The sequence below is a fragment of the Sander vitreus genome, chromosome 13 (assembly GCF_031162955.1).
Source record: "Sander vitreus isolate 19-12246 chromosome 13, sanVit1, whole genome shotgun sequence".
Classification (NCBI taxonomy): Eukaryota; Metazoa; Chordata; class Actinopteri; order Perciformes; family Percidae; genus Sander; species Sander vitreus.
In genome coordinates, this window is record NC_135867.1 from 4,113,436 (window position 1) to 4,129,814 (window position 16,379).

The 16,379-nt window shown below is 40.2% G+C and overlaps 1 protein-coding gene across 1 annotated transcript; it reads right to left on the reverse strand.

Moving 5' to 3' along the window:
• Window positions 1-682: 682 nt before the first annotated feature.
• On the reverse strand, window positions 683-10,164 carry psmg1 (proteasome (prosome, macropain) assembly chaperone 1). Its single transcript, XM_078266399.1, has 7 exons — window positions 9,947-10,164; window positions 7,911-8,014; window positions 6,943-7,091; window positions 4,601-4,663; window positions 2,620-2,818; window positions 973-1,103; window positions 683-847 (listed from the first exon to the last, which is right to left on the reverse strand). The coding sequence occupies exons 1-7, from the start codon at window positions 10,063-10,065 to the stop codon at window positions 770-772; spliced, it is 843 nt and encodes a 280-aa protein (XP_078122525.1). The 5' UTR covers window positions 10,066-10,164; the 3' UTR covers window positions 683-769.
• Window positions 10,165-16,379: the final 6,215 nt, after the last annotated feature.

Here is a 16,379-nt window from a genome sequence, read left to right on the forward strand (position 1 = left end):
CCATAAAATGCTTTCTATTCTTGTGCTGAACTGCCTCCTGAATATCACTGACACTAACAGGCAACACAATGTATAATGCCAGAGGAAGGATCTTCTGAATGTGGGTCATTCTAAAAGGCTTAATGTGACCAGAGATTACAGTGCAGGGGTAACCTAAATTTGATATTTAGATGTAGTTATATTTTATTATGTATAGTTATTTATTATATTTAGACAATTAGTATTTTTTATAAAGAAACTAGTCACAAACCAAAGTTAAAGTGGTGCTCCATGAAAGTAAGGGGATTATCACAATTGATACAAGTCATCCTGAGGGGAGCAAGAATATCTGTACTCAATTTAATAGGTAATCTATACAATATTTAACCTTGAACTCTGGACCAAAGTGGGGGGCCGACCGGCTGACTGACTGGCATTCACATCCCTCGAGAAAAGCAAATGCAAAATGAAGGAAATATCTTCGTAGTGAAAAGAAGGAAGAGATTTATGGAGATATGTACGATGCAGGCACACTGTGACTGTGGCTTCCTTTTAGAATGCATTTGATTCATTCATTAATTAATTTGAACACCAAAATGACCAAATCCGGATTACAACTCCCCACTCTTTAGCACCTAATGAGACCTCTTATTGACAATATGAATTCAGGAAATCATTAAACTACTGAGATTTAAACAAAGGCTTTGTTTACTTAATTTCTTTATTTAAAAAAATGACAGTTTTTTTTACCAAAGGAAAATATAATTAAATGTGTGCAACATGGACATCGTCAGATATAGAGATTACTCTGAATGTTTGTGGTTCTGACAAACTTGCGGAGGACGTCTGTGCTCGGAGACGGGTCCAACTGAGGAGGGAAATAAAAGAAAAAGATGAAAGATGTTAAAGAGGAGAACAGGGAAACACTTCAGATGCATTAAGTCATACTCTGACCTTTCGGGCGAGTGACCTCAGATGTAAAAAGCAGCTGACCTGTATTGACTTGCCGAGCTTGGTTAGTGCAGGCTTGTAGGTCTCCATGGTGACAGAGTCGGGGCCAGTGACATCACTGTAACACTGGTAAACAACAGTGGCGATGCGGTGGACCTCGCACTGGTTCAGCACTTATGAAAGGGCACAAAAGAAGAAGACAACAGAGACCAATCAGAACTGCTGAAGACTGGACAGTTTGACTCGAGGTCCTCAGTGTTGATCCGTCTCTTTGTTTGGACTTTTAAAAGTCTTTAAATGCACTGGCAGCAAAAAAGACTATGGCTCAATCCCAAAGTGAGCCCTGAGGACTAAGGACTAAAGACTCACAGACTGAATTGATCTCAGGTGCTAAGTGAGTGAGTGTGTGAGGCCACATGGGTTCAGATAGGTAGAAATGGGATTGGGACAACACTTCACGAGATCTCATGTTACCGTGGCGATGTTTAATAACAAAGATGTTGCTGACACTTGCCGGTTTGGGAATTTTCATTTTAAGTTTGTTGCTTTCCACACGGCCGAGGCACAGGAGACGGCTGCCTGATTCCACATTTTTTCAAACTCTTATTTTACAAGCTGGACAACAGTGTTCCGTGGCCGTGTGTCGTGCTGTTGTTTACCTTTGTAATTTCCGGATTTCCCTATGGTTTCCGCGGTAAACGTCACAACGCTTTGAACTGTGGGTAATTCCTTTTGGTGAAGTCTGCATCGATGCAGACTCACGGAAAGGGCTCGGTAAGTGTGTACTCAAACCCTCACGCCCCTTTGAAATCCTAAATTGGGACAACCCGAAGGCCTTACAAATTTCGCGAGAACGCGGACCAAAGTCCACGAGTCTGTGAGTCCGGACTTTGGGATTGGGCCTCTGTGAGCTCAGTGAGTGGAGAGGAGCACTAATGGAACTACATTTCATTCAGTTGGCACAGTCCCCCTCCCCCCGTCCCCACATATACACACATCAGGAGCAATTTTGGATTCAGTGCCTCGCTCAAGGACACTGCGAAAAGTAAGGAATCAAATCTGGCTAAAGCTGGGCTTTATATCACACAAGGGGTAAATAGGAGTCACCCGTATCATGATTTACACTCTTAAATTTACATCTAGGTAACATTATGTCGCTTTCAAGACTACTGCTGTGCAGTCGCAGCATTTTGATTCATTATTTCATAAAGAGCGGTGATCACAGTGAGAAGAAGGTCTGCAGTCTAATGTCTTTGCTACAGTCGATGTGCGTTACTGAAAAGAAGAAGACTACGGAGTCTATCAGCAAGCATAAGAAACTTAAAGAGGAATCGCAGCTCTTAAGGTCCTCACATGGTATTTGGGACTTCTGCTTGTGAAGTTCAAAAGCTTAAAAAGAAAGGTTGACCTGGAGCACAGAGAGTTTCAAGAGAGGTTTAATGCAAATGTCCCTTCTAATCTGCAAGAAGAAAGCTGCCCTTTTCCAAATCTCAAGAGGCATTACTCTGCTAAAAAAGGAAAGCCAAGTTGTGCGGCTTCAAAGTGTTTTTGTTTTTTTGTGTATGTTTAAAAAATGTGAGAGAGGACAAGAAGAAAAGCCTGGCCAGTGGACCCCAGGGAATGCAAGTTTGAGACACGAGAATTAGAGAAACTAGAAGTGTAAAAAAGAAAGAAGAAAAATAGTAGTACCTGCAGCTGGAAGTCCAGTAACTATGTTGGGTTGCTCCAGTGACTGGCAGACAGGCTGACCACTGAAAGCACTGGTGTGGAGAGAGCGCAGGAAGGGAGCAGAGCTATAGCACAGATAGTCTGCCGTCTTGTACTCAGCCACAGAGCTGTCTGACAGCACAGTCACATTCAGCTCTCGGTGCTGCAGACAGTCAAAAACCTGCAAGAGACAGAGAAACACACGGTCAGCCCAACACATCACCTTTATTGTGTAGATCACCCTGAAAAATACCTGTCCTGCAGGTTTGACTTTGACCACTGTAATCTGCAGTAGCGGTTTTCGGCACGGGCGAAGCGAGCAGTCACCCAGGGCGGCATTTTTTCATGACACATGGGGGTGCGGCACGAGCACTTAAAAAAATAAAATAAAATCCTTAGCGCCGCAAAGCGGTTTTCTATTATCTATCATTTCACTGTGTGGGGAATTGGCAAATTGGCGCCCCCTGCAGCTGCAGGCGCCCCTGCTTGCTGAGAGGGCGCCGTGCACAGAAGCTGTGTGAGAAGGGGAAAGGGGGAGGGAGGGGGGGCTGAAACAGACTGTGTTGAGAACTAAAAGTAGGCTAGATAGTAGAAGTTCACGAACGCAATCCAACTTGTAAAAAAAAAAGACAATGCTGCTCTGCTAAATGTCTTCAAAGGAATGAAACGTTGATAGTAAAGAGCAGTGATTTAATCGTGATAAAGGGATGGGGCGCTCCCAGGCCGGTGGGCAGTTGTATCCGCGCTAACGGCTCCTATAGTGGTCTTTGCTCCAGTCTGGCACCAGACACCCTGCGATGCCATCCAGCTCTGCGGCTCGGCGCGCTATTTAGGATTCACAAGGAGGAGCGACGCACGCACTGCATGCACGGGATGCGCGCCGCGTGTGCGTGTGTGTGTCCTACCAAAGCAGAGAATTAGCTCCACACATAGTTCATTATAGGCTAAGTCTTAAATATATTTGGAATATCCATTGAAATATTCACATTTTACATGAAAAAAAGTTACTCTCAGATGTGTCCAGTTTGGGACGTCGCATAGCACTACTGTATGTGCTGGGGTACATTTTCACATAATTTATATACAAGCGTACCTGAGTATTACCCCCATATTGATATAAATACACCCAAAACATGCTTTTAGGGATATTGTATGTATGTGTCATAATGCAGCAACAAAGTAATCTGTATTTTCTGTCTTTAAAAAACTACTAATGGATTAAGGGTTAAGGCTGGTGATTTGTATTTTATTATTTATTTATTAATCAATAAATCCCATTAAAGACCCAAACCACAGCCTGATAAATCTTCCTCCAAAAACACATCAATGAGCAGCATCTTGTTCTAAACACATCAATGAGCAGCATGTTGTTAGGAAGTGATCAGCTAGTAGTCCACAGGTCATACTGTACATACTACAGGTAGCTACAGTGCATGTAAATACGTAAGTAAAGGTACATTCATTTAATACAAATTGTTTTAAGACTGACTTGAAAAATGTAAAAATCGATTCTTTAACCCCCAGGCCGCCAACACACATCCTGTACGCATGTTAAAGATTGACGTTTTCAGTAGAAATAAATGGGCTTAGGAATGTTGGAAAGTATTAAGAGACAGCTTTGGTCTTTTCATGTCATTTGTTGTCAACAAATGTTATAATAAAATATAACTGTTTTTTATTTTATTTTTATTTTTTTCAATGTAGAACCGCCACTGGTAATCTGTAGTAAACAGTGCTTGAAGTGGACTGGTAGACAAATAAATATTGTAACCTGTAATTATGTATAAAACAATACATCTATGTGTGTTATAATGGTGTTGTGTGCTCCTTTACCAATAGACTTTGAACTGACTGACATATTCCAATAATGTAATCTTCTGTTTCTACACTCTTGTGCTTCATGAATGTAAGAAAACAAACCCGTCATGGTGGTAAATCTGTTTGCATTGCTGTATAAACGTACCTTTTCTGTCCACTGAAAAAGCTGGTCTTCCGCAATGTAGCAAGTCGCTTGACATATCAAAACCTTCAGGGAAAGGAAAGCAAGAGATATTTTATACATCGTTTGTGGATTCAAGACATACAGTATTTGTCTGAAACGTACAAGTGTAACTCAAAGACAGGAAGGACTGATTATACTGATGGATGACAAATTAAAAAGAAAAAACAGAGAAACTTTTTTTCACGACAGCACCATGACCAGCTCAACCATCGCTCCCCACAGTTTGGTCTTTTCCTGGCCGGGAAGTTTGTTTTGGCCGTCTGCGTTTTATTTTGTGTGTGCACATCGCTCAAAGGTAGGGGAGATGCATTCCTTTTAAATGAGGCGGCACAAAGAGAGGTGTTGTATTTTGGTGAAAATTGGGTCTGAAGATAGACGTCTAATAATTACGTCTGGAGAAAAGTCACTCCGCAGGCAATTTAGTGATTCTGTCAACACGGGCAAACGTATTACTTGGAGTAAATGCAATGCTTAATAACGTAAATAAACAATATTCATTAAACACTCTCCAGGTGTTGTCCTCTGTGGTGTCCTGGTGGGTAATTGACATATCATACTAGGGCTGCAACCAATGATTATTATTTACTGATTCATCAGCAGATTATTGATTGCTTAATTGTTCACTCTGCATAACATCAGAAAACTGAAAAACGCAGATTACAATATTGAAAAGCACAGGGTGACGTCACGGCAATTCATCTAAAACCATTAAACGTTTGTCAATTTCGCTCGACTTAAAACAATAAATCAATTTTCTAAATATTTGCCGATTTATTTTCTTTTAAACGACTAATCGACTAGCCGAATCGACTAATCAGCGCAGCTCTATACCATACAGAGCTGCAATGACTAGTCGATACAGCTAGTCGAATGAAGCACCCCCTTCGTGTCCAGCTGGGTCACCTTCTAACTCTCTGCTGTCAATACAGGTAAAAATGCCCAAAAATACTTACAAAAACAAACTCTCCAACCTATAGATGCACTTTATTCATCATTTAATATTAAAGGTGATCTGCCACACGTATTTCATTACTTTGTGGTAATGTCTTAAGTTCTATCATGGACTCTGTAACATTTTTTGTGAAAACAAATGCCTTGGTTACCTTGTTTCAAGCCATTCTAGCGTGGTACAGAAAGCCTGCAGGAAGACTCAGCTCGATTTGTGCCAGTTTTCATTAATATTCAACGAGCTAAGCTGCCTGACTCTGATTGGCTAACAGCTAGCCAATGAGAGCCTGGCAATCAGCATCCTTTACCCAGCGCAACTGGGCGAGCTCATGAATAGTAATGAGCTCAGGCAACACCATGTCAGACTGACCAGCTTTTGTAATTGGCCTGATTTCTCCGCTTACTTCTTTTCAGTGGCTAGAGCTGACAGAGGAGGCAGCAGTTCATTTTCACATTCACCACATAACACTAACACATATGGACCTAACATATTTCAAAAAATACAAGTAAAAACGGTTTTATGTGGCAGGGCACCTTTACGGTTGTCATAACGAGAATTTCAGTAAATCAGTGATTTATGAATTAATGGGTGATTGTTGCAGTATCTGTTATCCACAGCTGCTTTCCACTGTATGAAAGTGTTCTCCTTCAGCTCATTAAATCCCTGCAGCTGTCTGAAGGCGGCAGGACAGAGACGCGTGATAAATCTGACACTTCGCACACGATCGTTCACCATGTTTATCTTAATTAAAATCATGTGAAAATGACACCAGGCTGTTCGAAAGTAACCACACACACACACACACACGCCTGTCCACGCATCAGACTGGTCGGTTATAACTCTGTATTCTGACAGTTTATGGAAGAGACGGCGGATTACCAGGGCTCATTAATCCTGTGTCGTGGCCTACTTTCCAACTTTTGGCGACTGAAGTGGGGTTTCATGTTTTATTTCTTGAAATGCATTACGGCGCAAACGCTGCTGTAACAGATCAGTAACGACATGACGTGAGATAAAGCAGACCTGGGACTGAAATAGAGTTGGATTCATGCAGTTATATAAACGGCTTTATCATAGTTTCTATGATGAATTTCTATTGTCAACGGAGGCATCTGCGTTCCCTACATTGCCCCAATTCATTCAGGTTTTTCTCCCGTTCGTAGCTTGACAATGAACTGGGCACAGCCGTTATAATGTGCTCTTATATAATATACAAGAATTTAAACAAACTCATTTAATAAAAGATCAGGAGCAAACTTGTGAAATTAAATGATTATTATTGAGTTTACAAAGCTCAGGTGCTTTCTGAGGCATTAATCACATAGCACACACATGCTGTATGTGTGTCACTCACTGATGGGTTGTCCTTGTGTCTGTAGAAAACACAAGCCGTCTCCTCCTCGCTGGTTATCCCAGTTGCTGCCCGGCTCCTCTCGTTCCACACTGATGCATGTCCCACCGCGTCCCAGTTTTCAGAGGTGAGAACGTACACTGACAGAAACCCTGTGAAGACAGATCCTCTCAGCATTCAACAACAGCTCACGTGTAAGACAGACTCTTTTCTCACAGCGGAAATTGGGACAGGTGTAATTACGATCAATTAAGAGCCGAAACAATGAATGGACTAGTTCATCGACAGAAAATCAATTAGCAACTCAGGATTTTCTGCTTTAATTTGGCGTATGGGACGGTAAACTGAACATGTTTGGGGAATTACACCGTTAGTCAGACAAACCATAGACTGTAAACATATAAAACAAGCACTTTGAAGACATCATCTTGTGATTCATCAAACTGTGGCGGACAATTTCACAGTTTTTCACATACATTTTGTAGACAAAACGATCCATCAATTAATTGAGAAAATAATCAGCAGGTTAATTGGTAATGAAAAGAATCGGTAGTTGTAGACCTTCTACATTAACGGCTTGCAGGTTTACTGACAAACTGAATGGAATAAAGCCATCTTTAGTTTAGCCATCTTTAACACTGCAAAACAAATGTTGAAGCTGTAAAGTTGCTTTTATTTATATTAAATGAGTCTGTAGGTGAGAAAAAGTGTGCTGATTTGTGGCAAGTATTATGTTGAACAAATTGTGTTAATTACCAATCAAAGTATTTGCTCATTACTGATCTTATTATCTTAAAAAAAAAAAAAAAACATAAAAAACATTCCTGAAAATCTGTGTTGTTGCAGAGCTAACAGCGCTGGGCTACTGTATGATCCAATTTAATCGCAGGGATTATTGAAGTTTAATTTGATCTGTGATACTGGGTGTGCTGTTAGAAGAACTCATCACAGGTAACGTAGCATACACTTACTGGCAGCGTTGTGTCCCACAGCGAGGATGAAGTCTGAACATTGCAACTTGTTTCCGGACTTCAGCGACTCAGAGACTTCAGGGCTCCAGCGCAGATTAACCTCCCTGATGAAAAAGTGACATCGGTTAGAGAAGAAGGAACAGTTGTGGGAAACAGTGTACAACTAAATATTTGCAGACTTTTATTAGTAAGTTCCACCGGGGATGCAGGTGCCTGTAAGGGTTAGACCACCATTAGTTCCATTAAATCAAGTATTTCGATGTGGGGCTCTCTAGCAGATTACAACCAACATTTTAATGGGTTTATTTCTCAAGTTTTCCTTATGCTTTATTATTAACACAGTTTTTGTCTATGGCCACAATAATCAGAACACTATCCCCTAACAAGTGTATTAAATTTGCTCAAGTACTGTACTTAGAGCAATTTTGATGTATTGTACTTGTTCATTTTACGCTACTTTGTACTTCTAGTCCACAACATTTCAGATGGAAATATTAATAATTTTTTTAAGATTATTATTTTTTGGGCTTTTCCACCTTTAAAAAGGTGCAGTAGGTAAGACTTATAAACTAACTTTCTGTCATATTTGCTGAAACTGATCCTATGTTCCAGTAGATCTACATGAAGCAGGTCATTAAAAAAAGAAATCTGGCTCCTCTGGCTCCACCTACAGCCTTAGGAGACCATTTTGGGCTTTAGCAGAAAGGGGGGAGGAACTGAGAAGTTGTCGATGTTCAAATTTTTCCTGGATCTTCACAATCCTACCTACAGCACCTTTAATGGACAGGAAAGCTAGGTGAGAAAGGGGAGAGAGAGGGGGAAAACATGCAGGAAAACGGATTCGAACCCTGGACATCTGCGTCGAGGCAGAAACCTCTAAGTATATGCGCCTGCTCTACCCACTATGCCAACTCGGCCACTTACTCCATTTTTTAACATATTTTATATATATATATATATATATATATATATATATATATATATATATATATATATTTATATATATTTGACAGCTGTAGTCAAAGCTGTAGTCAAAGCTGGATTATCAACCGTGCAACCCAGGTTCCATAAACCCCAGGTTCACTTTTGGTCTGTAATTCAATGTAACTTTATGTGGAAATATGCACCAATATCTGCTGCCATGATGATGGCCTTAAGGTAAAACTGAAAGAAACACCTGTTTTAAGGTAGGTTTGAGATGCATTTTGCGTACCAGAGTTGATGATTTGACAACTTTACGACCATTTTAGAGCATTTCGTAGTTTGTGGTGCTGTTGAATTGGGTTGCATTATACAGAGATGAGATGTATGATGAATAAGTTCGAGAAGGAGCAGGCAGAAGCATAATGCTTAATATAGTCCTGCCCCTGCATAAAAATGAACACTTCAGTATAACAAAATAGAGTCCAAGAGCAACACAAACTAAAGCCTCCAAAATGATCACAGTTGAATCCGAATCAGCTTTAATGGCCAAGTAAGTGTGAACACATACAGGGAATTTGACTCTGGCTTTTTGTTGCTCTCAAAATACATACACAGAAATAGACATAGGACTAAAAACAATGACAACAAATCAGAACAAAGACATCATCTGAAATGTGCTATATAAATAAAGCCTTGCCTTACTGTCTGCTGAAAGCCAAATAATAACGTTTATATCTATAACTACATTATAGTGTGTTACATCAGCCGGTGTAACAGTGTGTTATTTGCTAGTGTACTTATATTTTTTTATAAGCTTACTAATGTCAGATAGGGAGGGGGGAGTGGCTGTTAAACTGTTAACTGTACTGAAATGTCATGTGTCATGTTAGCTAGAGCCACCGTGAGATGCTAAGGTTAGTTAAGTCATATCAACGTATGGTAACATTACAAACAGAACTTAAAAACACATACAATGTTACGTCTAAAAAGCCATTTCAAATCAAGTTCACTTAACTTCATGAAACTAGCTTACGTTGCTTAGCCAACGTTGATCTAATATGTTCATGCTTTCTGACTTCCTGTCTCCGTGCTAGCTGGCTAACGTTATTTACCTCTTTTCCTCCAGCTCTCTACGGATTTCTTCATCTTCTTCATTTCCATCGAGCTCTTCTTCATCTTCATCCACGGCCCGAGAATACACCGACAAAACCTCACCGAAAAACGTCGCCATAATCACTAAGTTTAGGAGGAAAAGCGAAAGTATGGCTGGCTAGTGGTTCAGACCAGACAAGCAGCCACACATCCACAACTTCCGCCGGCAGTAACAACCCTTCAAAATAAAAACTTCAAACGCGAAATCCTTCAGAATAAAAGATAACATGATCTTAATTAGATACGGATGCATCAGATAAGGAACTACCTGAATGAAATAAAATAAATAAAAATATGACGTTAAAAAGCTGTTTACATGAAATACATTTAACATACATAACATATAAACAACACCTAAACTATATAAATTGATTGTGCACACTCAAATATTTGTGTAATATATGTGCAGAAATAAGTCAAGTAATGCAAAAGCCCAATTGAAATACAATATAAATAAAAATAAATGTGTTTTATACAAATCTGTGTGCATACAGTATGGTACATGGTCAAATGTCCTTGAGATGCACCTTGTAAATATACTCCAGCTAAATCAAAGGACCATGTGATATGGTTCAATCATACCTCATATTATATTAAAGGATCTTTACTCACATGCCCATATGACAGTGAAAACAGTCCTCCTCCTGTCCATATTGGACCTGAAGAGATTCCCTGTTATCCCTATTGTGATTGTAAAATTACCTTACACTGTACATTATCTACACTGTAGTTCAGTAAGGAACACTGTTTAGGGAAACACCGTAAAAAGACTGTAAGTTTAGAAGATACACATTTGATTCCACTAACTCAGACTTCTGAAACCTCACATTAACTTCTACTAAACTATACAGTGAACTGAACTGTAAAATGTATAATTTACAGCTACATTGGGTGTTTATTGCACTTTATTTTACTTTCAATGTACATATGGACTTTATTGTTTAATGATAAGAAACATTAGCATATCTTTCATTGTGATACAAATTCCAACAAACAAGATCTGACTAAATATTTCAGAAACACAAAAACACCTTTTATTGAGCAGCTCAGAAAAACACACGGTCCATGCACACGGAGACGTGCAACACCAGTCGCTCCCTAAAATCCCAGTGGGAAGCTCAAAGCCTGAATGCATGAGTACTGCCTGTCCAACATATTTCTGCCTGAGCTGCTGAATGAATGATTTAAGGCCTGTGTCTCTTCAGTGGATTCACATGGTGTGTGGTTATACAATGCATATAGGGGCATAAATATGACTAACAATTAGCATAGGAATGCTTGATGTGCTATTTTTGGCCTTTGTGCCAATTAAGGGTAAACTTGACACATGGCTCCACCAGCTCCTTAGTGACAATACATAATTAACATGATAGGAAGAAAGCAGGGAAATGTAATTCTTAAAGGATAATGGAAGATTATTTAGTTGTACAGCTCTATGGAAACATCAGCCAAGTCATGTTCGGGTAGATTGGCCTCAAGATCACTGCAGAACATCCATCCTTTCCATTGTGTTGTATAATTCATTTCCCTGTAAGCTGTGCCCCCGGAGATGAGGGACAAACAGAAATGTGATGACATCAGCACGGCCATAAAAATGCTTCATTGTCACCAAAAACATGTCTAGTGTTGGAAAGACAAATTGGATTGCAGAGCAAAGCCTGTAGAATAGAGAGTAAGCTCTATTACCAGTGCAGTGCAATGATGTAGCAAGAGGCCATAAAGTAACAGCAGAAATGTTTCATGTCACAAAATGGAGCAACATGCTAGGAGGAAGCTTCAGGCTGCTGTTAATATAATTGACAGTGAAGGGAGAGATAGAGGGAGAGTGGGAGGGATGTTCTGCAGCTTAACAAACACTAAAGCCTCCAGGCTCAAGACAACAAGAGAGCAATGTCAACATCAGGACAAACGGGGAATGTCACAACATCATTGTTGACTATTAAAAAAGGGCACAGGACAGTCAGAGGACAAAATCATCCATCCAGAATGAGTCTGTCTGTCTTTCCCTTGGCCCGATAACTGCAACAGGGCCTGAGGATGGTCATAGTTGCAGGTTCCATCTGTCTGTTTGTCCTACACTTGGGTCAAGAACACCATCCTACTGGCTACACTGCAACGCTGGTTGGCAGGGACACGCACAGACATTTAAATGGGAAGTGGTTTAATTACAGAAATGGAATTTGCCTTGGTGTTGTGGTGAATAACAATTAACATAGGATTTTTTTTTTTTTATAAAAACAAGTAAGCTCAACAGTCAAGAAACATGAATACAATCTAAAAATTTACAATAAAAGCATGAAAAGATATTATTATAATGATGACAATAGATATTATTTATTTATTTATTTATGTTGATAAGGCCAGCTTCAGATGGTTTTTGTGACATGAGGTTTTGGTTCTAATGGGCCTCCTGTCAGAGGGGAGCACCTCAAGCAGTTTGTGTCCAGGGTGGGAGGGGTCGGCCACAATCTTTCCTGCGTGCCTCAGGGTCCTAGAGGGTTGGCAGATTGCAGCCAATCACTCAAACAACAACCAATTAGTAACAGTTTTTAAATTTGAGAGCATGAATTATTCATTTGTGTGCACAAACCCGTTTTTTTTCCTGTCATTCTTTGTAGAAAAGAGGATTTTGATATATAGTTTTTTTTTTTTTTTTACATTTTGACATACACCAACAAATAGCAGAACTAACTATTAATGCAATATGGAAAATTCCAGTGAATGATAATGATGTGAATGTAGATTGGCATGAACAGGGAGATTACAATCGAAATATTAGAACAGAAGAAGCAGAACAGCAATAATACCAGTGACATTTTTTTTATTTCAGTGGTCCAGAGGGAGCTTCTTCAGTCAAAGCGGTCAAAGGGGCATGTCGCTCACATGGTCCCGAGAGACTGGTGACCCCCCCCCGTGACATTTCCACCAGTGCCCCAGAACAACAAGAAATATCAATATCTACAGTAATTGGCAGATTACCATGACATTTACTGAGCAAAGCAACGCTCCCTCACAGATGAATCTTTTCAGTTTCAGACTTGTTCTTTGATGCCATACAGAGGACAATTGTTTTACCCCCGATATACAGATGCATGAAAACTGGAGGGGTTAGGGTAAGAAAAATACATGAGACCTTTGAGTGTTCATCATTCCACCATTTATTTCCAGGAGGGCTGCAACTAACGATGATTTTCATTCTCGATTAATCTGTCGATAGTTTTTTTCCATTAATCAATTAGTTGTTTGATCTATAAAATGTCAGAAAATGGTGAAAATGTCAATCAGTGTTTCCCAAAGCCCAAGACGACGTCCTCAAATGTCTTGCTTTGTCCACAACTCAAATATATTCAATTCTGTCACAGAGGAGAAAAGAAACTAGAAAATGTTCACATTTAAAGAGGCTCTATGCAGTTTTGGCCATTTGTTTGCTGTTTTCTGGCTTTTTGCTGGCAGGTTTCTCTATAGAGCCCCCCCTACAGCTACAGAATAGATATTTGGCAGCTCCTATGTTTACTTGTGTCTGACTCCTCTCTCGGTCATTCTGCCGTTTCCTCTTTCTCTGTTCCTCCGTCAATGCTTTCCTAGCTTTCTGCTTCTTTTTTGCCGGCTCAGCCATGACGATAGTGTGAAAAACTGTATCGATACCTTGTTAGCCGGTTCCTGAACGGGCGTATGTGTGCAGTGCCGTGAGGCAATTTGTTACATAGCGAGACCTGCTATCACGTGATACTTCCTGATGCTGTGGCCGGTGGCTCGCCGGCCGAAAGTTGCAAGGATGGTTTTTCCGCTCACAGGCGCTAGGGGGGAGCGAGACGACCACCATTCAACTCGGAAAAAGTCATAAAACCATTCCAATGACTTCCGAAGCTGTTCAGTTAAGGTAAATTAAGCTAAAAAAAAAACTGCATAGTTCCCCTTTAAGAAACTGGAATCATAAAAAATGATTCAAACTGATTAATCGATTATCAAAATAGTTGCCGATTAATGTAATAGATGACAACAAATCGCTTGAATTGTAGCTCTAATTTCCACATTTATAGTTGTCACAAAGGGATGGAGCCTTTCACACAGTACACGCATATGCACCCACATCAGACCACCTACTCGCACTAACTCATATAGGGGGAATTTAAAGTGTTCACTCCAGCTGAGCTGCATGTCTGTGGATTGTGGGAGGAAAGTGTAAGCGCCTGGAGGATTTCCCACGCAGACACACACACAGAGAGAACATGCAAACTCCTCACACACAGAGAGGATCAGTTGCTTAGGAACAGAATTGTTCATCAACTGGGGGTGTGATCACTTCTGAGCAAAGTGTGGGTTTAATCAAGTGAACTTGCATGTAAATGCGAGCAGGGCTCCGATGATGCTCAAAGAGCCTGGAGGTGGGTGGTAAAGGTGAGCTGCTTATGATGTGTCATCCAGCAGCCGAAGAAATAAATCGATATATAACGACGTCAGTGAGCGAACTGTGAAGAAGAGAATGTTTATAGAAGTTTGAGGTTTTATTAAATGCATTTATAAACAGGCAACGTGAATGTCTTTCAGTAGGAAACAGTATGGAAATTCTCCCTTTAATGCTCTGTTTGGTAGAGCACATTTTAAAAATGAGTTTTACTCAACCTGATTGAGCCTTTTCCAGCATGCTGTTGAAGTATGTTAGGCCAAAAAACATCACAGGGTGTACTGCAGTTTTTAGAGCCAGAACTTTTTCAGGTGGCCTCCTTCCAGGAAGTTAGCAGTAGATAAATCACTGTTGGCATGTGTCCTGTTTGCGGTGTACTGTAATATTGTTTGAGCTGCTACATATCCTTCATTTCTTACCAAACCTTCCAAACTACTTGTAATCAGAAGAGGTTTTTGAGAATGATTTCACCTTCTAACAGACAAGATCCATCTGCACCTCTATTCAGGAAATATGTATTGCTGTCAATAGATAAGGTACATGTTTTTCAAACATGCATGTTTATGTTTAAATACATGAACTGCACGCAAGTTCTCCCAGATACATTACAACTGTTTTTGAATTTTTCCTCAGATATTCACTCACATTCAAGTTAGGCAAAAGAATGATTTCCATTTACCTTATTGTCATCAAGAGACATCATTTTTTTTAAATCAGATATAGAGGTCCACTGCTGTGTAATTCCTTGAATAGGACACTAAAAACATGAACCTCCTTGCCAGCCTTTAGGTCACAGGTAAAGTTTCTCATTTCATTTCATCTTAAACCTTATGGCAGGATACTTCTGTTCATTGTATTTATTGACTTACTCTAGGTTTGTTTTTCTGTTTGCTTTAGTCTTTTTGCTTGCTTTTTTTTATATATATCTCTATTTGTGTGCTTGTTTCGTTTTTGTTGAGTATTAAATCATGTTTTAGTTTTTATTATTATTTTTTAATTTAGTTTTTATTTTGTCATGGCATAACCACAACCCTGGGGAAACTAGCGTTATGTCTGGAAGCTGGGTTTGGCTTTGGTCGTGTATTTGAAATTACAGAAACTAACGCTAGCCTGCCTTTGTCGTATCCTGGCGCCGTTCCGATCTTCTCTTCGGATAAGCCCGGCCCAATCAGCCTCGACACTCCGTTGATAGTTAATTTGTAGACATTCAAGACGCGGACAAAACATCAACACAACTTGATTGGGAAACGTCACAACAAATTAGAAAAACATCCTCTTCTCACTGACGTCACAGTTGGAAGAGCAGCATCCAAAAGAGACAATCAAGAAAAGCGCCCCCCATAAATAAATGAATGATTTTATTTCTATGGCTTGCCCATTTGTGACCAGGGTTTGGGCCAACGACTGACCAGGTGAGGGACATTTTGTTACTGTGTTGTGAAAGACAAAGCATTGGCGATTTTAGACCCTTTTTAGGGGGGCTCAAGCCAAAAATTATAATAAATAAAATAAAGTAAAAAAAAATTTAAAATCCACTTTAGTGCTTCAAGTTAGAGTTTGCGAACTTGTCTGTTAGTGACAGAGGACAAACAATTACAGGTTCAAAGGGCTTGAAACAGGTTTAATACCGTGTGTCGCTGACGCCAATGCTATGCACCTGTAACCCAGTCAAGGAAAGGGTTAACAGAAATGTAGTGTTGGCCAATCGGAGGAGGTTGTGCCAGACTCCCGCCTTTGGCTGAGTCTCGCTCTGTCTAAAAGAAGTTACACACCGGGCCGATAACCGGCCGTCGGACAGTCTGGCGAGGTCAGTGATTGGAGTCTGTTCGGTGTGTTCCGTGCCGTCGTCCGTTGGAGGAGCTGTATCAGCTGCCGGTTTAAATTTTTTGGGCGACAATACAGATTAGCGCCGCCCGCTGTTATGGAGACATATTACGTCTCGTCTCTTCGGTGTGTTCCGAGACAATTTTTTGACCAACTTGTTTGCA

Bases quoted from the DNA above. Each gene is read 5' to 3' on its own strand.
- psmg1 (XM_078266399.1), bottom strand. From the start codon at position 10,065: ATGGCGACGTTTTTCGGTGAGGTTTTGTCGGTGTATTCTCGGGCCGTG. The intron at 7,092-7,910 runs GTAAGTGTATGC...CTGTCTTCACAG, and splicing joins TGTGGGACACAACGCTGCCA to GGTTTCTGTCAGTGTACGTT. The intron at 4,664-6,942 runs GTGAGTGACACA...CTTTCCCTGAAG, and splicing joins GACACAAGGACAACCCATCA to GTTTTGATATGTCAAGCGAC.